Here is a 26,538-nt window from a genome sequence, read left to right as displayed (position 1 = left end):
GGCCTGTCTTCCAAGCCCAGCTCTGAGGGAAGGGAGGCTCCCGCAAGAAGCTAGACTCCTTGACCTAAAAGGATCCCTTGCAGAACAAGAGTCCTCGCATAGAGGGAGTTCTCCTCCAACTAAAGACGAGCTGCTCAAATCAAGGAGGAGATAAAATCATGTTTTTTCCCAAAATTTCGCCTTCTTTCTCGGAAATACAGGTCACTGCAAATCCTGACCCATTTTTATTAAAATTTGAACAAAAAATGCTGACATTAGCAAAAATAATTACATAAATTTCTAATTTTACCCTTATATAACTCTCCAATATAATAATTTTGTTATTATAATAAAAAAATATAATGATGTAAACCTCATTCAATATATATGTATTGTATGTAATTTTTTTTTGTTTACATTAGCATTATTTGTACTCCAAGCCCTGACGAAAAGAGATTAGGCGTAAATGGAGAATTTACGGAGAGCGCGTAAGTATAATTTCAAAATTTATTTAGAGAAAGTTTCGACTTTTAGGGGAAGTTTAAGTGTAACATAAATCCAAGAAAAAGAAAAGAAACAAACTAATTTTATTTAACATCTGAATAACAGATGAGAGGATCACTAATTATTTATCATTTCTTTGAATGATTTAACATTATTTCAACTAAACTCCGTCCGATTGTTTCAGAATTAAGCAGGTGCAGAATACATCCATATTCAAGGATCATCACTCATCCCCTTCATAATCACGCAATTGCCAAGAGCCATCACTTTTCTGTACCATACCCTTATTCTCTTCACACCACCAGGAAAAAGGGATACCATACTTTGGTTTCAAAGCCCCAGAGCCTTTGTTCACAAGAGCAAGATCTCTTTTAGGTTCACCCCCGTTTTCTATAGCCAAACTATGCAAATAAGCCCCCTCCAAGTTGTGCCAAGTGTAGGTGTCCCCTGGAAACGTCAAGTAAGGAGACTTTTTACTATCAACGAAATGTTCCTGCCCAACGCGGGTATACCCGGGCATTGCTGGCGACTTAGGGACGATATCCGGGACATTGTGAATGCTTAACATGTGAAGATCGTTCATTGACTCTGCCGTGTGCTTAAAGTTTGAGTCCCCAACCATTGGGGCGCCGTATCTGAAGGCTGTCACGGGGCAGGTTTTGTATGGATTGTGGCAAATCTTGTTATAGCCATTGCATACAATGTCTGTTGCACACAAAGTTGAAAGTGCTCCTCCCAAACTGTGCCCTGTCAGTGTTATGCTTAATTCTTCATGTTTGTATTGTTCTATTAGTTTCTTCAGTTCTGATAGTACCTGAAAGTTTGAGGAGCACATACAGTTTTGTCTAATCATGCAGTTCTCAAGGTAAAAAATGAAAAATAGAAAGGAGAATTATATCGACACTCTTGATTTTGTAAAATTGTAAACTCGACTAAATCTGAACCAATTATATGACAAATGCAATGCCCTTATCATGTGATTGGTGTATAATTTATGACAAAGTTTACAATTTTATATCTTTATCCAAAAATTACATAAATTTATCAAATATCAGGAATACTTGTAATTTTTCATAATTATGTTAAATTTCAAAATAGCTTATTATAATTTACCCAAAAATATACTTGTGTTCAATTCAAAACTCACCTGATCTCGTGCACTCGTTTTACTATACTTAGATCTGGGGTTGGTCGCCGTATAAATAGAAAGAAAACCTTGGTGCACATGAGCATTACTACCACCACATTTTCCAAGAATCTTGGATGCTGGCACCAGAGGGAATTCGAAATCTTTCTCCCACTCAATCGGCATAATTGTTCCTCTCCAAGCAATCAAAATGTCCCTTCTTCCCAACGCAGCTTTCCCTTCGTCGGTGGCCACAGCAATGTACCCCATCCAGTTGGATTCCTTATACCAGGTTTTTTCAGACAAGGGCTTCAAGATGAACGACTCCGGAAGACTAATCCCCGGGCCCGACGTTGCATATATATACTTGACAGCCTTATATCTGAAGGGGTTCCCTTTAACTAACCCACATCGTTCGAATAAATGCTTCCTCGAGAATTTGCTGTACCCGATATATTTCGATAGAATGTCAAAATCGAAAGCGTCGTTGGTGGCTTGAGCCATACCACCATAGTGCAGAAGATACCGTTGTAGATCACTATCCAGGGGCTTCAAGAGGTTTGTCCAGTTGTTGTGACCGCTGAGCAGCCTCCACCTTTGTGCTATACCTCCTATCATTTTCTTCAACTCAAAGCATAATACACTCATAGTTCTCTACATATCCTTTATATAATACTTTCTTCAGGACAAAATTGTAATTTAGATTCCGAAAGTATAAGGTGGTTTGTATTGTTGGTATTGTACTTTCTGTAATACCCAACATAGGTCCACACTTTAGGAAATTATTGCAAAGTTAGTCCCATTATTGCAATATCAGCCCCGTATTTGATGAAAGTATTGTAGAGTTAGTCTCATATGTTGTATATTTTTTAACAAGGACACTAACTTTGCTATGTTCAGGACTAAGATTGTAAATTATCCTATATTTGAGGATCAAAATTGTAATTTTCTGCTAACTTTGTTAGACAATTTTAGTTCAAGGAGTGTAGGTTGACGGGAAGTGCTGATAGTAGGGTGCGTGACGATTTTTCCTTTCTAGCATCTAGTTCATGCAATTTTTGTGATGCATCATTTCATTGAAAGAAGAATTCCCCAAGGAAGCTTTAGAGTTTGTTATCACACACTAAATGCACGATATTTTTTTTAGCATGTTCCTCGCTTAATATTGGAGAAATTTTAATTCAAATCGAGTTCGATCAGATCTGCACAATATTATATTATTAATACAACACATTTATCGTGCAGTTGATGTACAATTTAAAAAACTGACTAATTAAATAACAAGTGTATCACTCTTATTTTATAATTAATTTAATTCGATTAAAATTAATTTGAATAATAATTTATCCCTGTATATACCGAGAGTCGTATCTAATTTCTAATCTATTGGGACTGGATCAAAAACTATAATTTACAGCATGGCAATCCTATGTGGGATATCAAGTGTTGATATTTACGTACCAATTTAATTTGTCATTTCTTTTCTTTTCTAACATTCATCATATTGAGAAAAAATTAAAAAATTGTAATTTTCATCTCGAAGTATAAGGTGGTTAATAATATTAATCTTATATTTTCTAAAATAATCAATATTAATTCCATATTTCAAGAAAATATTGTAAAGTTAGTCAGAGACGTTGCGAATCTTTGGGATGATTTTGGGATGCTTTTCTAAAGTGTGCGGCCAATATTGTAACAATGTGACTAACTTTACAATTTTTTTTTTAAATATGAAACTAACATTAATTATTTCAAAAAATATGGGACTAATATTACCAACCATCCAACATTTTACGATTGAAATTGCAATTTATCAAGCATATTCAAGCAACACTAGTCCCAACGATGCTTGCTATTGGTATAACATTTCTTGGTCAAACTTCCTTCGTATGATCTTGGAAGAAAAAATTACATTTTTAGTCTCAGACAATAGAGGGTATTATATTTTTGGTCCTACAGTTCACGAGATAGTATACTGATGCCATAGGATAAAAAATTATAGTATTTCTTGTCCCTTTGAATAAAAATTATGGCACTTATAGTATCATAAGATATAATATTACAGTATTTTATTTTTCAAATGCTATAAATTTTTAGCCTATAGAATCAAATATGCTAAATTTGTAAACTGTGAAATAAAAAATACAATACGCTGTATCATGTGGGACAAAAAATATAATTTTTCAAATATTGAAATGACTATAGAGATTTCACCAATCTTGATTTATTTAGTCTAAAATTTGAAAAAACCAACAGCTTAAGAGCCAATTTAGAATGGATCGCATACCTAATAAATGCACTGTAATCATTATTTTTCTAGCCCTTTCCTCGTTGGAAAATTCTTGTTTACATGAAGTTTAATCGAATCAAATCAATCATAGAATAAGTGTATCGTACTTGTTATGTGATTGGTCATTTTTCCTGAACTGTACTCCATTCACGCGATAAATATATTACATTTGTTATAATTGGTTCAGGTTTGATATAGTCGAATCCAAACTAGAATTTGCGCTCCTCACCCTACCCAAATTCATCTATTGAGTTTTATTGAGGTATTAAGAAAAATCTTGTAGGGTCTTACTAATTAATTTTTGTGTATGTGTGTGTGTGGTTTTTTCAACATAATAGATTTCAATAAATAAAATTTCTCAATCTTTTAATTTACATTAAAATGAAACAATAATTTTTTTTAAAACATATGAAGAGTTTCGTATATATCCTCTGCATGATATCATAAGAATATATATATTACTAAGTTAATTTGCTAAATTCATTGTATATTGTATAGAATAGACAGATATTTACAGATCTTAAGATATTCTAATACCCCCCTAAAGTTGATGCGTGAAGATTGCGAACACCCAACTTGTGGAGAAGATACACAAACTATTGTGTCCCCAATGCCTTAGTAAATATATCAGCAAGTTGCTCCGAGCTACGTACAAAAGCAGCTTGAATGTATCCACTTTGAATCTCATCACGAATAAAATAACAATAACTTTCAATGTGCTTCGTTCAATCATGAAACATAAGATTGGCACCAATGTATAAAGTTGTTTGACTGTCACAATACAAGAGTATAGGATGAGAGTGAGTAACATCGAGAGATAACAAAAGACCTTTGAGCCATTTCAATTCACATATAGTGCTAGCCATCGAGCGATACTCAGTTTCAGCGGAAGATCTCGAAACTGTATGTTGCTTTTTAGTCTTCCAAGAAATGGGATAAATGCCCAACATAACAAAATATCCGGTAAGAGACTGTCACGTTATAGGAAAATTTTCCCAACCAGAATCACAATAGGCATACACCGAAAATCACTATCAGCACACCAAAATATTCCTTATCTAGGACTGCCCTTCAAATAGCGAACTACTCGCAAAACAACTTCCTAATGAGCCTCCCATACTTGTTGCATTCTGAAAAAATTCACCATCTTATATTCTTAAAGTAACATGATCCAATGTCCAAGTCGATCATGACCTCTTTCTACTAATAAAAGTACAACCTTTCGTCATATCACCAACCCTTTAGAATTAATTATAAAGTCTTTATTAATTATTTGGGTAAATATCACTTTTTATTTTTTAACTATGTCACTTATAATCCAAATTTGGTCTTTTACATTTTTGACTCATCAGTTGTAATCTCCCATGCTTGAATATTCTATCAAATGTGGTCATCGTCATTAAAAATCTATTAAGATTAACAAATTTGACAAAAATAGAAAATAAAAATCATATATGTGCAAAAGGACTCGAAATGCCTAGCAAGACACGAAAGATAGAAACTCTATGCCATGTTTTCTCTAGTTGCTTTTGATGAATATTGACACTCCATTATAAAAAAACATAAACAAAACGTGGAATTGATGGGTGTTTATTAGTTCTTTAATGTAATAAGTGGATGCATATTACATTTTTGTTCGTAATTCTTTTTGATTAGTTGATTGCGGCTGCATACTTTAAACGTGCTTTGAAAAATCGTAATTTATCAGAATTGAGAAATTTTATGGCTCGGATCTTTAGTATTCTCTTATTTATTACCTGTGTTTACTATTTAGGCAGAATACCGACCATTTTTACTAAGAAACTGAAAGAAACCTAAAAAACGAAAGAAAACAAGAATCATGCTTTTAATCCTCCAAGATATCAACAAATAAATTATACCATTTGATCCCTCTATCAGCCAAAAAATTGTAAGAAAATACATCATCAAGGGATTTTAGTTTACCACGAATCGATTGGACTTATTACTACCCCTTTGACCACTCTATTCGTACATGGAGTTAGGGGAAATTGAATTTTCTTTTTTATTTTATTTCACAAATGGGCATTCAAAATTAATATATATCAATCTTCAGATCGATCATAACTTTTTTTTTTTTACTAATAAAAATATAAATTTTTGCCATATTGCCAATCATTTGAAATTAATTTTAAAGCCTCTATTAATTACTTTATCGATTATATTATCATCTAATTCATTTTAGTTTCTAAGAAAATATTCAAAACTCGGCATTATTTTATTTGGTTGTTCATCACAAAGATTACTACTATTGCATAATTATTTAAATTGGTATTATATATTTTTTTAAATAGAATATCTTAAATTCTATTTTGGAACCCATAATTCTATGGATATATATGATTTGAATAAATTTAAGAATAGAACCTATTGTTGTTACAAGTATTGTGGGTGGCGCAGCATTAGCGGAGAGAGTAGCTGTGAGAGGCTTTCAAGTTTTCAATGGGGACCTGCATCTGCCCAATCGATGCCCAATTTTTTGACCAAGTAGCCGCGCTTCTCACACCTCCAACTCTTCCCCAAATCCAGGCAGGAAGCAGTAGTACATATGCAAGTTTATTTATTTACTATTATTTTTTTTGGGTTTATGTTGGTTGTGTTAATGCTTAACAGAGCTTTTACAGGAATACTTCGAAGTGCTTGAAGCTAAAAGACACTGCTCTGGCCTTAAAGTAAAGCCAGATGCCAAGCATGGGAAAGGTACTTTTTCCCCTAGTTTTCTTATTCTGCATGTAATACAAAATTGTAGAATTTGAATATTGGGAGGTGTGTGTCTGGTTCTGGGAGAAAATCCTTCCATTGTTAGATATAATTTTTCAAGAATTGGATGTATATGAAGGTGGAATGGTGAAAAATGTGTAATGGGTTTAACTTTGTTGAAGTTTTGATATAGAGTGGTAAAACTGAGGTGCAGGTGTTCATAGTGAGGTGAACTTTCAAGAGGATGACCTTATTTTGAAGGATGAAATGCTTGTTGGGGCCCAACATTCATCTAATAAGGTCTCAGGATTGGTGGATATGTTTTTTTACTGTCAATTTTACTGTGAGTTTCTTCGTTTGTTTGATGCTTATTTATTGGAATGTGCCAGATTGATTGCTTCGTGTGTAGCTTTTGCTTCCGATTCATTGGCTCGATAGAGCTACAAATAGGTAGAAAACTGTATTTGCAAGAATTGGGGGTCTCTGCAGTTGATGGATCTGGGTCATCGGATGGAATAGGATGTAATACTTCGTCTGAGAAAACTCGCATCCCACAAGATACTATCCAATCATTAATGAATAGCAACCTGCAGTTGCCTTATTCAGAGAATTTCCCTCTTCCTTTAGTTGTTCCATGTCTGGGAGGATGCAAAGAAGCTTATTATTGCAGGTCAGCTGCATATTCCAATATTCAGTACATAAATAGAAAAAAGTAGTTTTCTTTATTTACACCATGTTCAGTGCTTTCGAGAGGAAAGGACCTTTGCTACCTTAAGATTAACATAGTAGGTATCACGATTCTTGAGGTCATTGCCCGGTCAAATCACAATTCAATTAGTTTCAGTGGTTATGAAGTTTGATGATGTGATTGAATGATTGTTTTACGAAATAACTTACTCATATCATGAGTACATTGCACCTTCAGTAATAAGTGACATTGCTATATTTTTTCAGCTACTTTTGTGCATGTTCAAGATTTTAACTCCTTAATTCGCTTTTAACTGAATTTACATCATTATAGTTGAAAATGCCAGATATTTAGAATTTGAACGCGTTATCAGATTAGAGTAGTGTGATTACTTCCTCTATTACTTACATGTAACATCTATTATGCTCTACAATTCATTTCAGCATCACATAATAAGATTTATTTTTGTAGCAAATCTTGTGCGGAAGCTGACTGGGATTCGTTCCATTCTTTACTTTGTATTGGGCATGGATCTTCATCACCGAGTACAGAAGCACTCTTGAAATTCGTGAAGCATGCTAATGGTAAAGCACTAGATTTGTTACTTCACTGAATTTAAAATTGTCCTTTAGTATGCTTCTCTTGTTATAATAGATTACCTGGGTTGATTAACTTGTTTCCACTGTCTCCTTTTGGCAGAAACCAATGATATTTTCATTCTTGCTGCTAAGGTAATTTTATTATCTGAGCAAAATTATTTTTATTTCTGAACCTTGGTCTCTCAATTCAGTTGCTAATCTAATACTATTAAATCAATAAGGGTACCTTCATAAATGTAACTTTACTCTTTGCCATTGTTATGAGAGAGAGTCCGGTAATTGAGATCTGACTTCATCTGCTAAAAGAATGAATTGATTTGTCTTCTGGAACATAATTCATCATGAAACAGTGCAATTAAATTACATGGAATGAGTGGACTTCAATCCTTGAGACAAACTAAAGATCATGGTAATGCATGGTTGTGAAAATTGAAGGAGGATAATGCTTTAGAGTTGTCTTGTAACAAGCCAAAGTTTATGTACTCGATTAAGCACAAGTGTCACAACTACAGAATGTGGGCCAATAAATTGGTTATCTCTAGCAAAGTTTCTTTGTTTTTGAAGAGATAGAAGGTTAGTAAATTTAAATATATGGAACGCCAACTAGTATCAAAGTGCTTGTTGGTTGCTTTAACAAAAGAACGAATACTGGCACCTTAGTTCATTATGAGCAACTCTATGAAATGAAAACATAATTAATGAGATCAACAGTAATCAGCTACCAACGGTGTGAAAAAAGTTGTTGTTTAAGAGAGTGTTTTTTCCCAATAATATCTTATTCAGTACATTCCCCATTACAAAGTATTAAAACCACAGGCAGTATAAGGATAATCTTAATCACATATTATCTATTTGGAGCGAATTTTATGTTAGGAGTGGTAGATTTTGGAGATACTATCTTCAAACTTGGTTAAACATCACAACTAAAAATTTCCTACCTCTCTACCTCAGATAATCTTGGCAGTAAAATCTTTATCTTTCCGTAAGCTTAAGATTAATCTCATTTATTTTTCCTAACTAACTGTAGACCAAGTGTTTTTGCATTTTGGAAAATATGGTTCATCTACTTAGCATGCATCTCTTTGATAATCATATTCTTTCCTTCTGTTATAGGTAATTTCATTTACAATATTGAGATACAGAAAGTTGAAAGCAGCTCATGTTCAAAGGGAGGGGAAGCATGATTCTTCTAATCAATTCGACAGTTGTATCTTTCCTTTGCTTTTAGAGGCATGGAAGTCAGTGTCCATGGGATTCAAGAGAAGGTACTTCAGAAGTCTTTATTTCTGAAAGACTTCTGCATTTCCTTTTTTTCCATATTCTATGCAGTATACATAACTTGCTTAATTATTACAAGGTAAATTTGCCTAACAAAATACTTGAGAGAAACAATGAAACTTTAATGACAGAATAGATAAATGCTTTTGGAAAATAATACTGAAACCAAGTATCATTAACCTTAAACATGCAATGCACGTTACTCATGCATGGTCAACATTATTTAACGATATTAATAGTGATCAATACCAACTGTTTGTTGTTATAATGTAAATTTTCATCGTCTTAGTCTCTTAGATTGCTGGTTAACCTTACCATCAAATGAGATGGTCAGTTGGAACTTTAACTGCTATTAACCAAAGGTCTTGATGAAAATTTCACTTGCATATCTACTAAGAAAAATTCTTGTAATTGTAAAAAAATGTGGCATTACATTATTGAACCTGGGTTGAGCATCAACTACAATATTTTAATTTTTCAGCTGCATCACTTATGAATTCTTCCGATACACAAAATCTTTCATATCCACACTCTCTTATGCCAAAACAAATTTGTACTTACAGGTGGTATTCGGCCTCCTTTTTCAATTACAAATGATCTCGTATTTTGTGCTTTCATGCTATTACACTCATGTGGCCTTTTTAGATCTCTTTCATCCTTTCGCACTGGTCTTTTCAACCCATCTTCACCCTTTGGTATAGGCAACCTTGTGCCTTGGTTAATAATTGACAATTAAAGTTCCTTAAAGGATTCCTAGACTATAGCTACAATGTTATTTGTTCTTGAAGGAAGCACTATAAAATTCTTCTTGAGGTTGCTTGTTATGTGTGAGACGTCATCATATAATTACTCTATTACTACATGTCAATTTGACTCTAGGTGGTGGGACTGCATTGCTCTACCAGAAGATGTTGATTCTTCTGAAAAAGTGGAATTCAGAATGCAAATAAAAGACTTGGCATTTGAGGTAATCCTACTCTTAAACATATAACAGGTATCTTATATGAAGTATAAAGTAGTTTATGATTTTAAGAATATCTAGATTATTTGCCACTTTAGTATTGCTTTATTCCATTATGAGTTCGCCAAATGGGCGGCTTGTGCACAAATAATAATATGCACCAGTAGTAGATGAGAATAAGTACAAAGTTTTACATGCTTAAATGGCATTCATGTTCTTTTGGTAGGCTCCCATTCTATTGTTGCTTGATCCTTTAATAGCTTTAACAATAAAGCAGGACAAAATTCATGAGTGAAGGGAAATAGAGGAACAAATATAATCAAGAATTTATTGACCATTTTACCGCAGTTCAGCCATTTAGGCCTGAGATGATGCTACATCAAGTAACATTTCCAGATATTTCAGTTGAGTCACTTGATTATTTTATAGCAGTTCAGCCTTTTATGTTTGAAATGATGCTATGTCCAGTAAATTCTCTTATTGATATTGGTTAAAATTACTTTAAATGTCCCTATCACTTGAAAATTTATCATTTTCGTCTCTTGAGTTCTAGTTGAAGTTTGGGGATGCTTGTTTCATTCACTACTAAACTGTAATAGGTCCGCTGATAGACAACAGAGTCGCTGACATACCTATAGCAGTTAACTCCACCCAAAGTTGCACCATAGACACCATTTGCTTGATAAAAATATAACCCAGTAGTGAAAACCCACTGCACCTGATATAATATTACTAGAATGGAAGAGACAGCGACAATTTAGCAAAACTATCGTGAAATATTAATTACAGTGACAATGAAATAACTTGCATCAATCTATGGATCTAGACAAACAAATGATGATTTTAACTATTTAACCCAATTGAATTCATGGAGACTAATAAGTTGAAAGCAACTGAATGTATTATGACCTCTGTGGTGACAATAGTAGGTACTGATGGTCTGAACAACACCTGTAACACATGCCAACCATGGCGATGCACGTAGTTGCAACCACAACATTGTCCATCATCAAGGATGTTTGATCCAACATTGCCTTAAAAAAGTCACTCCATAAAGATGAAAAAAATTAGATTGGATAACAAATAACCAACATCTCCAGTAATAACGAAAAATAAAATAAACCTCCAAAAGTGAATTGAGAACTAATTGTCAACAAGAATAAATGACATGCCATCAAAGAAGATTTTGATGAACATATATGAGACCATGAACAATGCCAACTATAGACGCTGCCTCCCCCTCAGGAACAATATGTCTTTGATCGATGCTCCAACGACTTTGTTTGCCATAATGGTTGTTAATCATCTTGCGGGTGCTTTCCTTCTCCATGCATCAAGCTATTTACATGGTGTTTAAGATACATTAATATATACAGCCATTTGTATAGGCATGTATGTGGAAAATATATTGCATGAGACGGATTTCATTGGATAGTGTAACATTAAGTGCATGTCTATTTTACTCAAAATTCTTTTTATCTAAGAATGTGTATGTAGTCCAAACTTTTGTGGATTCATGAAAATTAGAGCAAGAAAACATGTGGTTTTGGTGCACGCAGTTCGTACATTCTATTCCTACTCAAAACCTGTTAGGCCTGAGCCTTCGAGCCTGTTGGATACGAAAATTCCCTGAAACCTACTGAGTACATTCTTTAATTTACTTTATTAGTTCTTGTTATGGCTCATCCTACATAAGCTAAGAACTGATAAAGTGATTACTTTAGCGAAATAATTCAAGTGCATCCAGTTGGATATGTTTCCTACAGTTGTTGCCAAAATCTAGAAAGCTTCTCACTTCCTCAATGTTGGTTGGTCTAGGTCAGTCCACTATGCTTTCAGTTTTTATAAGGTCATGTTCTATAGCCAAAATTCATATTACTGAACTTAGCATAAAGCTCCTTACGTTTTTTCTTTGTCGTGCTGAGAGGAGCGAATTACAATATATAGTGATGTGTCCAAAATAGGTTAAGATGTGGCTTAATGCAAATTAGTACGGCAATTCCATACTCATTTACACAACTTATTCGTATGAACTTTATTACCCTATCACCACTTGGAATTAACAGCTGTTCATTTTTGCCTTAAAAATATGGAGATAGACAGTACCTATATAGAAAGAATTACATATATAGAGAGAAGCGTGAGGTAAATGCTGATCAAAAAGTTTGTGAGTACTTGATCACTCAAAAGGAGTTGAACATAAGGCAGGGTAGAAGTAGAGTTGATATATGACTGTGAGATCGATCAAGTTTTCCTATGGCAATAGTGATCACAACAGTATGGGGATGGGCCCATGTGAAATATTGTATGGGAGGAAATGCAAATCCTTAATATGTTGGAATGAGAAAGGTAAAAGAGAATTACAACTATCAGTAGAGGAGTTTTTAGTTGTGTAAAGAAAGACTTACAGATGATCAAGATCAATATAATAGCTAGGTATATGCAAGGAGAAGACCTTTTAGAATCCCATATAGGGGACAATATGTACCTTGATGTGCTACCAATGCATGAGTTCGCAGATTTTGGTAAGGGCAGGAAATTGAATCCATGATATGTGGAACTGTTAATGCTATATTTGACTAGACTTTGACTACTTGGGAAGCTTAATCTTAACTTCCAATAAATTTTGATGGTGAGGAAAACTACAAAAAAGGAAAACAGAGTGACAAGTAGGCGACTTGAAAAAAACTAGTTTTTTTTAGAGACCTGTTAATGCTATATTGACTAGACTTTGATTACTTAGGAAATTGAATCTTAAGTTTTCGTAATTTGGATGGTGATGAAAATTACAAAGAAAGAAAACAGGAGACCCAGAAATTGGAATTCTCATATGTTGAGAGTGTTGGTTTTTCTTTGGGAAGTGTGGATTTCTCTTTTTCTGGAATACCTGCAAAGTAAAGAGTTACTAGTAAGTAGTAATCCTTTACTTTTTAATAGTTTAATTTTGAGAACTTCGACTCTATATTGCAGTGTGAAACAAGGGTGAATTGCTTTGTTGTTCTGATTCTTCTCATGACCTACTCAGTGGAATCTAATCACTTGTTTTTTACTTTTTAGTCTCTGCAGCTTCTGAAAGAAGCCATCTATGACAAGGAATGTGCGCCATGTATCCTACTGTATTGAATCAGCTGCCATGATTTTTTACAGCCATTCTGATATATCATTTTTGTCCAAATGTAAAGTCCTTAATCTTTCAAAGTATTTTCGCTTGACATCTATGGTCATATTATTGGCATGTTTGAGCTGAATAACCTGTAAGTCTGTCATACTTCTCATTTAAGGTTGTGAATCATGTCATGTGCATACCACATACTAAATATTCTATTTTTTAGCCTAGGCACCTAAAATAATACATAATTTTGTACTTTTAGATACAATCATGTAATGCTAACCAATTTCTCTCCAATGTGATAGTGATTTGGTTGTAGCATCTCCAGTGGAGGACTACTTTTTGTACATTGATGATCTTCCAGTCTCTCAAAAGGTTAGGAATGTGACGTGTTGATTATAGTTATTACATCATGGAATTAACAACTTTATTGACTTGATATTCATTGTAGAAAGAAGTTGAAAACTTGACAAAACCTTTCCTTGATGCTCTTGGTGATGACTATTCAATTTCTTGCCAAGGTACGAGACTATTCTAGACCAACTTTTTTCATGCTGACAAATGATCTAAGCATTTTCCTTGAATTCATCACCAATGTTTTGTTTGTCAATTCTGAAGTTTGAGCAACTTTATTAAAGGAAATGCCAGACAGATTGGCGCATTGATACAGTTCTAATGCCCAGGGGAGCACTGGGCTCCTCATGTGTTGCAAGCTGATATTTAGGTATATTTATTGGTGCTTCAGAAGACCCTTAAAGTCCCAAACTAATCTTAGAAATTATATTTGATAAACATGTGCTTTTATATGCTCTTCACTATTCTAGTGATTTGCATTCATATAAAACTGATTTAACAGTATCCTCTCAAATTCTCAACAATGAAAATATCTAAATCTTGGAGTTAAATTGTTGTTGAGATTTTTTATGATGGAAAGAAGCTATAGGCAACCTGAATATGTCCCGACATATTTTATTAGCAAGTGTTTGAATATAGGAGCGTTTTTATCGCCATGATGTATAATGAACCCCATAAAGTATTGGTTTATATCCTCAACATTTTTACAGAAGACATTGGGCTGAACTAATCTATATGCTTCTCTAAATGAAGAAAACAATATATAAATTACATGGTGTACCAGAAAACAGCTTGTTTTACAAGCCTTCTATTGAGGCCATCAATCCTACTTTTTCAATTCCTCTTGAAACCATACTTGGATTCTGATAATATCCCTATACTATTATATGATTTTTATAACCAATGTATTCACATTATCCATTCCACAAACTTAATGTCTTGGGTTGGGTGCCTAAATGGTGCTTGTTAGTCACAGGCCTAGGTTAATTTTAATTTTGAGATCATTTTTTAGCATTCTGTCACACAATGTTTACTGCATTCATGCTATAAGAGTTGCCTCATACCAGTATTTTATAAAACTAGTGAGAACCCTATAGTTCCGTGTATGGTATACTTTATGTTAATATCATAAGCAAACTTTGAGAATCATATGGTTCTTTTCTGCACGATGTTTCAGTTAATTAAGTTTGAAGAATTCTCATGCGTCATGAAGTGATGACAAGTTATCCTTTAATCATTTGAGGGGGAATCTTAGAAATTAGAGTTGTGTAAAAATTTCTCGCATCCATCTCCCGAAAATTTGACCAGAATATCTACAAGGGGGCCCCTAACTTAAGCCAAAACAAGTAGTTTTAAGAACCTAAGCTTGTGTTATTGCTCTTATCGCTTCATTTCTAAATTCAAATTGTTTTCTAACATGCCAAAAAAGTATACCATTGTCTTTTGTGTTTCTATAACTTCCCAATTCCAGTGTTGGTGCGTCTGTCCAACCAACTTCCTTCTATTTGTCATGGTTGACTTTGTTGCCTTTCAATTTAAATTCCCTTCCACTCCCTAGAGAGAAGGAATCAGTTGCCTTATATCCATGCATATAAATTTGCTACTATTGCCTGTTTTTAGTTGGTAAAACTTGAATTTTTTGAAATTATGATGTGTGTACTATCTGCAGGTACTGCTTTTTTCCCTTTGCAGAGTTGTATGAATCATTCCTGTATTCCTAATGCAAAGGCATTCAAACGAGAAGAGGTACTTTTCCGTAAAGGCTTTACTTTGAATGTACTCTTTTTACATTTGATTTGATGGGGTCACTTTCACTGTGAATCTGTCTTCATGATAAATATTTGCTTATTTTAGTTTATGACATCTGAATTTGAGTATAAAATCTACAAGTCTTAGAAATGTCATGAGTTACACCATTCCGGAAATCACTTGCATGTCATTACAAAAAATTGAAATTATGAAACATTGCCATTTGACGTGCCTAAAGACGTTTCTGTTTGGAATACCATCTTTCAAGGGAACTACTTCTAAGAAAAATGGTTGTTTGTTTTATTCATGTATGCAAGAAGATTTAGCTTTCTATTCAGATGCTTATGGAAGAATGGTCCAGGACAAGGATGGACAAGCTACTATAGTTGCTTTGCGACCCATTTTCAAGGGAGAAGAGGTAACTATTCATTTCCAAACAGCGCCAATTTTTCAGGATCAGGCTTATATAGTTAAAATAAAGTGATAATTACATACATACTGCTAAGGTTGGTATATGCTACAAGAAAATTCCTAGATGTTGGAAACTACACAGTTCGCTCATTAATCATGTTTTACATTAGCTAAGGAGAATATGTAACTGCATGTGGTGCTGTAATTTACCCCAGTGGAGATTTGTAATATGTAAACACTTTTTACGTGATCCATTGCAAAATCTACCCCTATTGATCAAGATTAACATCTCCATTGTTCAAACTTCACGTTTTCAGGTAACTATATCGTACATAGATGAGGATCTTCCCTACGACGAGAGGCAAGAATTACTTGCTGACTATGGCTTTAGATGTAAATGCCCTAGATGCATAGAAGAACAACTTTAAGACAAGTTATACATGCGCTATCTTCAAGGATCCTCAGTTAACCTTCGTACTTAGAGAATCTGACCATGTTCGGAGAAAAGTTTCCATGCGCAATCAAATTCTTCAAAGAAAACTCTCCAGCATCTATCAGAGGAGATAGCATCCAATAGGTATATAATACGGAAACGTAACTTAGTTGAAAAAATTTCAGTTGTGTTGGTTCTTGCGGACTCAGTTAAAATGTCTTCATTTGGTGCGTTTTGATTCTACAAAGTTTTAATTTTAAGTTAATGATTGATTGCCAAAATATGTATCTTAGTACACTAGCTATCAAGTAGTATAATATGTATTGATTTCATGAAGATTTGAATAAAATAAGTACCAAACTATAACTAATCTATGATTGTGTGGACGACCGTGAATAACAAGATAGATTCTTACTACCAAAAGCAGTTATTAAAGAGAATAAGGCAAACAAACACGTTGGATAAAAATCCAAGTTAATTCGATATGTTCTTTCGAGTTGTACCAAACCTACTACTTTCAAGGAATTAGTAGATTACTCATTTCAGAAAGTAGTAATAGTATGCACTAAGATTTGGGAAAAGCTTATGCAATTAGATGAATCACGTTTATATATGTCTATATATTATTCAATTCACAAGAGTTACCTTGTCCACTATGTCGAATTTTCTTTCAGTTCATCAACATAATTAATTTAATTTAAGAAGTTATTAGACTCTCAAAATTTATAATAGGGTAAATTATATTTTTCTATTTGAACTATGCCCATTTTTGTACTTCGGTATCTAAATTTTTGTTTGTGTTAACTTCAATCTCAATTCTAAGAAATTTGCACTTTTCCATGTGAGGATTTTTTTGGTTGATTTTATTGCTTGAAAAACATAATGTGTTGTGCATACGTGTAAAATATCACATCACATAACCCTCAAAGTGCAAAATTTTGTAAAGTTGAGATAGCAAGTTGACACAAAAAAAGTTTAGATACCAATGTGTAAAAACAATCACAGTTCGAATGGCAAAATATATTAACCTATTATAGTAACAAACACTAATTCATGGACATATGAAAATAAAGCTATAGAATAATTCGGTAAAAATACTTAAAACACTATCTGAATTAGACTTCCCAAAACCCTTAGCAACAAGTAGTTCATACTGACTAAATCGAACACAAAGAAGAAGAATTTAGAAAGACTAATGGAGTAGAAAATAGGGCTTGAACGATTGTCACTCTAATGTTAGATCAACTTTTCACTCGTCTAGTTGTCTTCTCCTTGTGTTTTTTGTATGATCTTTAGTGTTTTCTTTAGCAAAAAGTCGTTTTCTTGGTTCCTTCTTTCTTTCCTTTTATCCTGGTTTTTCAATATGGTAGGAGAGAAAAGGAATTTTTCTTCAATCAACCTTTCATTCTTTCCTTTCTAATTCTATTCCTACCAAACTTCTAAGTAAAATACAATAAACGTGGCTCCAAAATATGTTTCATACCAGCACTCAAATTCTAAATAAAATACAATGAAACGTGGCTCCAAAATATGTTTCATATCAGCACTCAAATTAGGGACTCTTCAGTTACTGCCCATCGCATGTTTGATAACCCGTGGTAACGAGTAAAAGTGAACTGCGTTTCTATCCACTGGATCTTTAATAGCCCGTGGGCACAGGTTATCGTGGATGTGCTTCTGCTGAATCTCTCGATTGTTTTCATACTTGAGTTATTTCTTGCAACTTATCTTTTCTTTTTTTTTTTCCATAGAAGCACCTAAAAATATCACAAATACACCAAAGAACAAGCATCATACCACGAGAATATACAGATATTAATAGAGAAAATGCATCATACAATTTTTCCTAATCAAATTCCCCCAAACTTAAATCATGCTTATCTTCAAGCATACAAAAATTTAATTCAATCACCACCTTTAAAAATAAAATCTTATTTGATTCATTCTACCCCATTTCAACTCATATCAACATTCTAAAATGAACTTCCTGTCAAGGTGTAAGCAACAACAAACTTCATTACAAATTCAAACAAGCCACACAACAAATCAATTGTATTTAACAATCATTTCGGACTCAAAATACACAATCAGTTAACACTCTTGCTTAAGATTCACTCAATACATTCAAAGTGTTTATGGGTGAACAACATTAAAGGTAGTTCTCAAGAAAACTATTTCATAGCTATGGCCGGAGGCTCTTCGTTACTTTTCAACCAATATTTGTGTATTCAACAATAGACTTCACATTTCACCCCATCAAGAAACACTTCCTCTAGTTTGTTTGTTTGTATCCAATTCCTAATTTACCTATTGAATATTATGATTTGGATGCCTTGTTTCATATTGCCAAGTTGATTGGTTGTCCCATAAAAATGTACTCTCACACTTTCAAACATATAAAAAGCAAATTTGTTAGAGTCTGTGAGGAGATTGATACATCGCTTCCACTTCCTCCTTTACTTCGTAAACAAAACCATACACAACCAACCAAGTATGAATTAAACACTTTGTTTTGTTGTAGATGTGGATTTATAGGTCACCTAAGAGATGGTTGTCCGTTTGAAGGTATCCCCCCACAACAACTCTGAAACAAACACTACCCCACCATAATCGCCTCCACCGGCGAACAACAAACTTGCGAAATCATCTCTCTAAGGCTTAGAAGAAACTGCAACTCTATGCTACGATCCTTTAATACCGGTACTCGAATATCTAGTACCACAACATCACGTCTAACACAAATTTCCAAAATAAATGACCATGTAAAACAAATATAGATAGCTTAAGACATGCAACCTTCATCCAGTCCCAACAAAAACCCCTATCTCCATCTTGCCCTATTCCTACTTATAACAAATTCAGTTACTTAATCCTACGGCGACCAATGTTTCTATGTCCGATGAAGACTGCCAAAACATAACAAAGTTGGAATAACATAACGGATGATCTGCCTAGTATGCTATCGGAGATTTCCAAGATGATGAACAAGAAGATACAACACCATGCATGTAAAGTGACAAAACGATTTCAGCACCTGCCAACTTGGCACAACTAGTCCCCACTAATAATAAAGAACATTTGAATTACTCTACTCGACAAGTGTCCTATGATAGGTCCTAGCCTACTATGTCAGAAAACCATTGTCCTCAGTGACTACTTCCACCACTGTTTTCATTGAAAACTGCTTGATTTTGCATGTGGCTTCCCCATCAGACACATATACTGCCCCGGACTAGAGCCCAACTAAGGTTGTGACAGCAACTTCACTCCAGGTGTCTTATCACATGACTCATTTTTAGCAAGAAGTCTCATTACATGACTCAGTTTTACCATCTATCCCAGTTTTTTTCACCCTGCACCCACCCTTTAAGCCTAATGCTTTAAATAATATTGCAATAACTCATTTTCACAAACAGAAAACCAGTTACCTCAATTTCTTCACATTTATTTTGTTACATTCACACATAGCACACAACATTCACGAACACTGCCAATCTATCAGAGCCCACGACGAGCATCACTCATTTAACTCCCCACCAACGGACCCACTATCAACCCATGATCAAACTAATTTCAGCCACCCTCATGTCCATTTTTCAAGAGGTTGTCTCCATCTGCTCCACCCATAGTTTTCAATTCGAGTCCCATGCATGACCTCCCACTGTGCAACATCGACCACTTACACCCAAACCCTCTCATCCCTCTGTCCCCCACCACCCGAATCTGAAATGACCTCATTCCCCTAGGCCCTAACAATTTTCTGGTCCAACCTTTCAATACAACTCCATGCCTTTTCATTGTCCCACCTTTCGCAAACATTCTGCTACTGGACAAAACAAGAGAAAGAGGGTTTTTCATACGAGAGAGAGGCCTGGCTCAAGCTTTATCTACATCTTCTCTAAAGAGAGTTCCACACATCCCTTTGAACACACAATATGCAAACAACTTTGTGAATCCACTGGAAATGAACATGCACGACTCTTTATCCATATCTCATCACCTATGATTCCTTCAATGAAGATACTCAACTGGAATTGTAGACGTGCAGCAAGGTTTATCACAGCACGCGACTTGATCCGCTATCACCTTTATATCTTCATTGTGAAGGGCACGTGTCTCTATGCTAATAGGCTCAAAAGATTATCCAACTTTCATTCAATGCATTGATTATCACATCTGCTTTAGGCTTTGCTGGAGGCATCTGCGATCTTTGGAATGCTATTGAGGTTAGTATAAGGTAGTTGGGAATTATTGCTCTACGGTACACCTTGAAATGGACTTTCCTCATCTAAACAACCCCTTCCACATGACAACAATCTACAACTATCCACAGGTCCATTTACAGCTCTGTGTTTGGGACTGTTAGAATAAATTATTTCAAGGACACCTTAACCTCCATTGCTTCTACGATGCATGCATCTCCTTGGCTACTTATTGGTGACTTTAACGACATTTTGCACCCGCACGAAAATATAGAAGGTCCTATTCTGAATGAAAAATCATTGTCATTTGCATAATGCCTGCATGCATGTAATATGTTAGATTTAGGTTTTCATGGACAACCTTTTATATGGAGCAACAAACAATTTGAAAATTCTTATATACGTGAATTCTTAGATTGTTGTTTGGCCAATTCAACTTGGACAAATTTGTTCTTGAAGGTTATAGTTTTTTACCTTTCCCCCCTCCCCCCCCCCCCTTTTCCAATCACTCCCCATTACTCCCTGACCATAATCACACACCCTACCTCGTCTCTTTCATTTTGAAAATGCATGAACTCTTCTTGATGATTATTGGAACATTATTTTACAATCTTACATGTTGATCCCTGGTCAACGGATTTAGATTTTAAAAGAAATCAACTCTCCATCACAACAAAATCTCATTGGTATAAAAAATATATTTGTCCATTTAAAAGATAAAATCAGTAAGGTTTTTAAATTATTAGATAAAACTTGGGCCCAACCATCGATTCTTTTATTAATAAGGAAATGGAGCTTTACAATAATCTTCAAATTTTACTCAAATAAAAAAATGCATATTGGCATCAAAGATCCAAGGCCCATTGGGTTCAATTTGCAGACCTAAACTCTATAGTAAAAACAAAATACAACAACATATCTTTCTAGTACTAGATACTAAAGAATCCAAATAGGGCCATTACGAGACATGTCAATAACCGCAGGAACCCACCATACATAAACATTTTATTCAAGTTAATTGGGAGAAACTGACAGTGAGATCTACGACCTCCGGCTCTTTATCTTCCTTCGTCCCCAAAAAATCACGTCAAACTCATGATCGCTGCCTGCAATAACCTCTTCGCTGACGTGTGCCTCCCTCGCATCCCTTTAGGGTAATCTGGAGACGACTGGAAGATTTCCTACGATTGTTCCCAACTCGGCTCGCCAGTGTAACGATATGCTTTTGCGAAAGGGCATTGCTGCAATGTTATGTTTCACATGAAGACATCCTTATTCAAATCATATCAACTATATTTACGTATGACATAACTACATCTACATACCCAGATCAGTTTCTTCTGGTCCTCATGTTGGCCGAGCATCCGATTTGTGACCTCATTCCATGTGAACGACTCGTCTTCCAAAACCATACTGAAGGAGTCCAATCATAGATGAAAGACAGTTAACCTACTTTTGAAGAAATCCAACAGCCAGTGACGGTTTGCATATCGATTAACGATGGCAACAACATAATCAAGTGTGATCTCGTTCGGCCGACATGGGGTCAGTTGCTTCTAGCCGATCAATGCTTGGTAGTATAACATGTTGATGAATGTATTGTCCACTTTCTTCGTTCAGGTGGTGATATAAAAGTACTTACTTTGAGGCATTGGGTTCTTCCTACTAGGCATTGTACCGGGTTGTTGTTTGACGTTGGTGAAGAGGAATGTGTTTGGGGAAAAAAGTGTGGTTGATTTTCCAAGTAGGAGATCTATTTTTTCTAGAGATTATTCACCTACCAAATCTACATTATCATCAGATCCATTCGTCTGGCCTTCAATGATGACCTGTGCCATTTGATTGGACATTCCAAGGCATCCCCTCAAACTGATAAGTTTTTTATATTTTAAAAATAAAATTTTATAATATTTGAATAAAATAATATATTAAATTTATAAGATATTTTCATATTTTGTAAGGAGTTAGGGTATTTGTCGTAATAATTTTTTTTATTGGTAAAAGACAAAAAAGAACATGATACCATTAAGATCAAGTAATACTCAATCACGTGGTTTTAGGTAATAATTTCTTGATAAGTTGTTGTTAATAAATAAAAATATTAGGAATCGAAAATAAAAATAAAAAGTGAAAAAAAGTATATGGAGAAATAATTTTGTTTGTAAGTTGTAAAAATTGGTGGGTAACTACTTAACTTTTAATTTAAATAGTCCAAAGACATAAATCATAAACAAAATTTATTGAAATCTCAAAGCGCATATAAGATACATCCATCATATACTGATAGGGGAGGGATTCTATCTTGAAATCCACCGTCCTCAATACATAATCCGACAACACTCGAAAAGACTTATAATGACCACATCGAAGACAGAGTCATCTTTCGCTTGATCCAGTCTTCACACATCTTAGAGTTTACCGACTGTCGGTCGCGTGTCTTCAATATTGAAGCTTGCCAGTACGACATGTGCACTCACTTATCCAAAATGCCCATCTTCGTCGAGGCTCTCGGCACGCACACCTTTGCGTCTCTTTGCGGTCGGCGCCAACTAGCTAGTTTGCCGCCATGCGTCTCGCCCACAATCTCGGAACCTGTCGATGCATCTCTCGATGGCAAGGAGCATCCTCGCCCCGCCTTGGCGCATGCGCTTGCAACGGTCGTCTCATGCCCAATGCTCACTCGGTGCATCCTCGGCGCACGCGTCGTCATGGCTACCTTCCATGCTTCACCCCATTAGGACAACATCATAAATTCGAGGCCGATTCGATATGTCGATATCTTACATTGATCCCGCACGGCATACCCAACATGCCTTTTTGCCTTTCGGCGTAACTTAAAAATTTGCCACAGTACGGCGTCGCCCCACGGTCGCAAATCTTAGCCAACGAGCCCCCATGAACGACTAGAATCCAATAGTCGTGCCATGAGTTGGATTATAAGGTCTTAGAGTGCTTGTCTAGATCACCCATTTGCACCAAATGTGTTGCCCCAGATATCTCGCAGTCCACGAAGCAACTTTGCGCGTCACACGGAACCTCTCGGCCGCTTTTTTGCCCAACATGGGCCATCCTGGCCCTACACTGCCCTTCTGTTTCCCATGCCTTTTGGAAACTCTAAACACTCCTTTGAGATGCCTAGAGTTGGCTCTTGAAGCCCCCCAACATGCCCTCAAGAGATGCTCATTTAGTGCCGACGTTGCCTTCCTTCGCTTCTGTCGTGCACGGGGATGGCTGGTTAGAGCTCGCCACTGCATGCCTCCCTTATAATAAGTTTAAAAATATTTTTCCTTGTTCCAAGAGTAGACATTAAAATGGCCAAGGAGCGCACTTTCTTCGTGTCTCCCTCAACCGACGTCCAAATCACGTGTCGCTTGAATCGCTGCATAGCTTATGACTTCTACATCATAACCCATGAGTTTCAGCCCCATTCAATCATCCATCATTAAGGAATTGCCCGCGCAATACTCTGAAACTATAGTCTCGCCACTACTCTGGCAGACTGCAAACATCGTCGTCGTTTCCTACTCAATCGGAACCGTCTAACTTTGAAACATCTTGGAAGTGTTCCCAACACACCATGAAATCTGTAAGCTCATCTAGTTCGACTAAACGAACGGGCAACAATTCAAGAAAACGCAAGGTACCTGATACGAATTTTGATATCCCAAAGTTAGTGGAGATGGGTTCTTCTTTTTGTGAATCGATGAACATGCGTTTAGGGATGTTGACTCGTGTTCTTGAAAATGAATTCGGCGATCCCGATCAACGCACTGTAGTACTGCAGCATGTCAGGGAGCTAGAAGCTTTTAATAAAAATAAACACTTGATGGTGATAAATAGACTGGTCAAGGACCCGAAGGAACTAGGTCTTTTCCTTAGTATATCTAAGGATTCCCGCATCTAGATGGTAAGATTGATGCTGGCCGGTAAGGTTTAGCTCACGAAACATGTGTTGGCATTAACCCGAGAAACTATCTGAAAGCTTGGAACATTTTTGTTATTTTGAATTTTGTGCTACGCTAAGTTCTCAAATTGCATATCGTGCGCTATTTTGATTTGTCCAACAGTCTAAGGCACCCAAATAAATTCTATTGCTAACTGAAACAGTACTCAATGTGTCTGTATTTAATCTGGAAACGTAATAGTACTTAAGAGTATATAATTTATTATGTTTATGATCTTTCAATTTTCCTCATATTAATTATGTTAATTTTGTGTTGCAGATACACATATGAAGTATGCTAATCTTTTATTAGATTTACCAAAATTTGTTTATACTGTGATTTTGTATAAAGAAATTATATTCTATTTTTATTAGTTGGATAGAAGTGATAATATTTTTACCAGATAAAAATGAAAAACTTCCCCTAATGAGAATTTTGTTGTTACTGGATGTGGCTGACATCTAGTAAACTTCGACTATCATCTCATTACGTAATTGAAAGTCTTCATATCTAAAAAAAAATAGAAATTTTAATAATAGTACGAATAAAGAAATAGACACTCTTGCCACTAAATATATACAATTAGTGATAATATTAAAATCATCATTTGATTTTTTTTTTTGTCACTAAGCTTTTTTTTTTTTTTTTTGTGTAGTGTGTATAGCTGATGAGGATTCAAAAAAATATCAAAGAAAATGGGATAATCTCTATATTTCTATTTTTTATTCCAAAATACTTTATGTTATTTTTAAAAGGAAAAAGCCATTAAAAAAAACTCAAAAAATATAAATCAGATATATAATAACTTATGCTAATGTTCATTATTGCTATGTAAAAAAAAGGGTAAATATATATTTAAATCAATATATTGTTAAATTTAATAGTACAATAATTTATTTATTGATCAACATATCAATATAATAAAAAATAATAAAATATATTATAATAAGTTCATATAAAATGAGATAAATATTCATATATTTTATGAGATTTAAATGTTTGATCTCGAACTTGTTCATAATATCTTAAACAATTTCACACATTTATCTAAAGTTGAGGCTTTCGGTAATTTTGTTCTCTCTCTCTCTCTCTCTCTCTCTCTCTCTCTGTTTTCTTTAGATAATTTCAAAAATATATATTTTTAAATATTTAAGCTTCCACATAAGGTAAATTCATCGAGTCCTAAAAATGGCTCAAGATGTAAAAGAATACAATACGATTTTTGATCAGTCGAAATATTTGATTTAAACTTCAATTCTCTCTAAATAATTTTTAAAATAGGCTCGACTAATTAAAATAGTACTATTAGCTTTTATTTAAGTTAGGGATATTCTGACGAAAATAAAATTTACCTCCACATTTCATTCATACTTAGCATTCTCTTGCACACTCAAGGTGTGCTCTTAAATAAAAAAATATAAATATTAATTAAAGGGTGAATTATATTTTATCATTTGAACCATTCTCATCATGATATTTTGTGATTTAATTTCTTTTAAATTTTAATTTTATAAGATTTATATTTTGCCATATACGATCGTTTTCAATCAGTTCTTCCCCTAGAAAAAGGATCAGATGCACTTGAGATGTGATATTTTGCGCAAATATTGTCCTTAAATATCACAATATGAAAGTTTTGTAGCAGAAAAATCACCAGAAAAATGGTCATTATGAAGTTAAGATAATAAGTTGATATTAAAAAAAAAATTTATATGATAAAGTGTAGAAATTGGCATGGTTGAATGATAAAATACAATATCTCCTTAATTAATTTTTTTAATTATAAAATGAACTTTTTTTTAATCTATTAAGTTTTATGAAAAATAAAAAAAAAAGGTTATGCTAAAATTAAATTAATTAAATAGAGATAAATATTAACTTAAAAAGGAGAAAAGTGAGAGGAGAGAAGAAAAGATAAAAGAAAAAATTAACTTTACATTTTCATTTAAAAATAATTATTTACATGTCCTAGATTTATTGATAAATAATATAATTATTTATTTTAATTTTTCTCATTTTGTATTCACAAAAAACGTTCCAAAATAATTCAAAAACAAAACTAATCACAATGTAATCTTCTCATGTTTTTTTAAATAAATAAAAATATAAAAAATCAAAAATAAAAAATTGAAAAATATGACCGTTGCCATAGAGGCTCCTCAACCGCTTTTCGTTTCAAGTGCTTTAAAACTA

The 26,538-nt window shown here is 34.3% G+C and overlaps 2 protein-coding genes across 18 annotated transcripts; one reads left to right on the top strand and one right to left on the bottom strand.

Moving 5' to 3' along the window:
* Positions 1–520: 520 nt before the first annotated feature.
* Positions 521–2,481, bottom strand: LOC105178501 (phospholipase A1-II 1). The gene is made up of 2 exons (XM_011101988.3): positions 1,631–2,481; positions 521–1,297 (listed from the first exon to the last, which is right to left on the bottom strand). Exons 1-2 carry the CDS (start codon positions 2,255–2,257, stop codon positions 707–709), a joined length of 1,218 nt encoding a protein of 405 aa, XP_011100290.2. The 5' UTR covers positions 2,258–2,481; the 3' UTR covers positions 521–706.
* Positions 2,482–6,278: 3,797 nt separating this feature from the next.
* On the top strand, positions 6,279–16,480 carry ATXR2 (histone-lysine N-methyltransferase ATXR2). Of its 17 annotated transcripts, none has more exons than XR_016063237.1 (16): positions 6,279–6,467; positions 6,542–6,617; positions 6,832–6,917; positions 7,007–7,287; positions 7,777–7,889; positions 8,005–8,036; positions 9,018–9,169; positions 10,062–10,149; positions 13,201–13,249; positions 13,343–13,397; positions 13,558–13,627; positions 13,704–13,773; positions 13,901–13,976; positions 15,299–15,352; positions 15,676–15,773; positions 16,084–16,152. XR_016063237.1 is itself a non-coding variant. In XM_088876564.1 (15 exons), the coding sequence occupies exons 1-15, from the start codon at positions 6,360–6,362 to the stop codon at positions 16,192–16,194; spliced, it is 1,425 nt and encodes a 474-aa protein (XP_088732690.1). In that variant the 5' UTR covers positions 6,279–6,359; the 3' UTR covers positions 16,195–16,480. The 17 variants fall into 17 exon arrangements, 3 of the variants coding, with proteins under 3 accessions (XP_088732690.1, XP_088732691.1, XP_011100291.1); XR_016063231.1 differs by having other exon boundaries at positions 13,891–13,976; XR_016063229.1 differs by having other exon boundaries at positions 13,891–13,976; positions 15,276–15,352.
* Positions 16,481–26,538: the final 10,058 nt, after the last annotated feature.

This window comes from Sesamum indicum, linkage group LG12 (assembly GCF_026168435.1).
Source record: "Sesamum indicum cultivar Baizhima isolate 11 linkage group LG12, ASM2616843v1, whole genome shotgun sequence".
NCBI lineage: Eukaryota > Viridiplantae > Streptophyta > Magnoliopsida > Lamiales > Pedaliaceae > Sesamum > Sesamum indicum.
Note: the sequence above shows the minus strand (reverse complement) of the source record. Positions and strands in the feature narration are given on the sequence as shown.

Excerpts from the sequence above, each read along its gene's own strand:
- LOC105178501 (XM_011101988.3), bottom strand. The coding sequence starts at position 2,257 with ATGAGTGTATTATGCTTTGAGTTGAAGAAAATGATAGGAGGTATAGCA. Across the intron at positions 1,298-1,630 it reads AAACGAGTGCACGAGATCAG|GTACTATCAGAACTGAAGAA; the intron begins GTGAGTTTTGAA and ends TCAAACTTTCAG.
- ATXR2 (XM_088876564.1), top strand. The coding sequence starts at position 6,360 with ATGGGGACCTGCATCTGCCCAATCGATGCCCAATTTTTTGACCAAGTA. Across the intron at positions 8,037-9,017 it reads TTTTCATTCTTGCTGCTAAG|GTAATTTCATTTACAATATT; the intron begins GTAATTTTATTA and ends CTTCTGTTATAG. Across the intron at positions 9,170-10,061 it reads TCCATGGGATTCAAGAGAAG|GTGGTGGGACTGCATTGCTC; the intron begins GTACTTCAGAAG and ends ATTTGACTCTAG.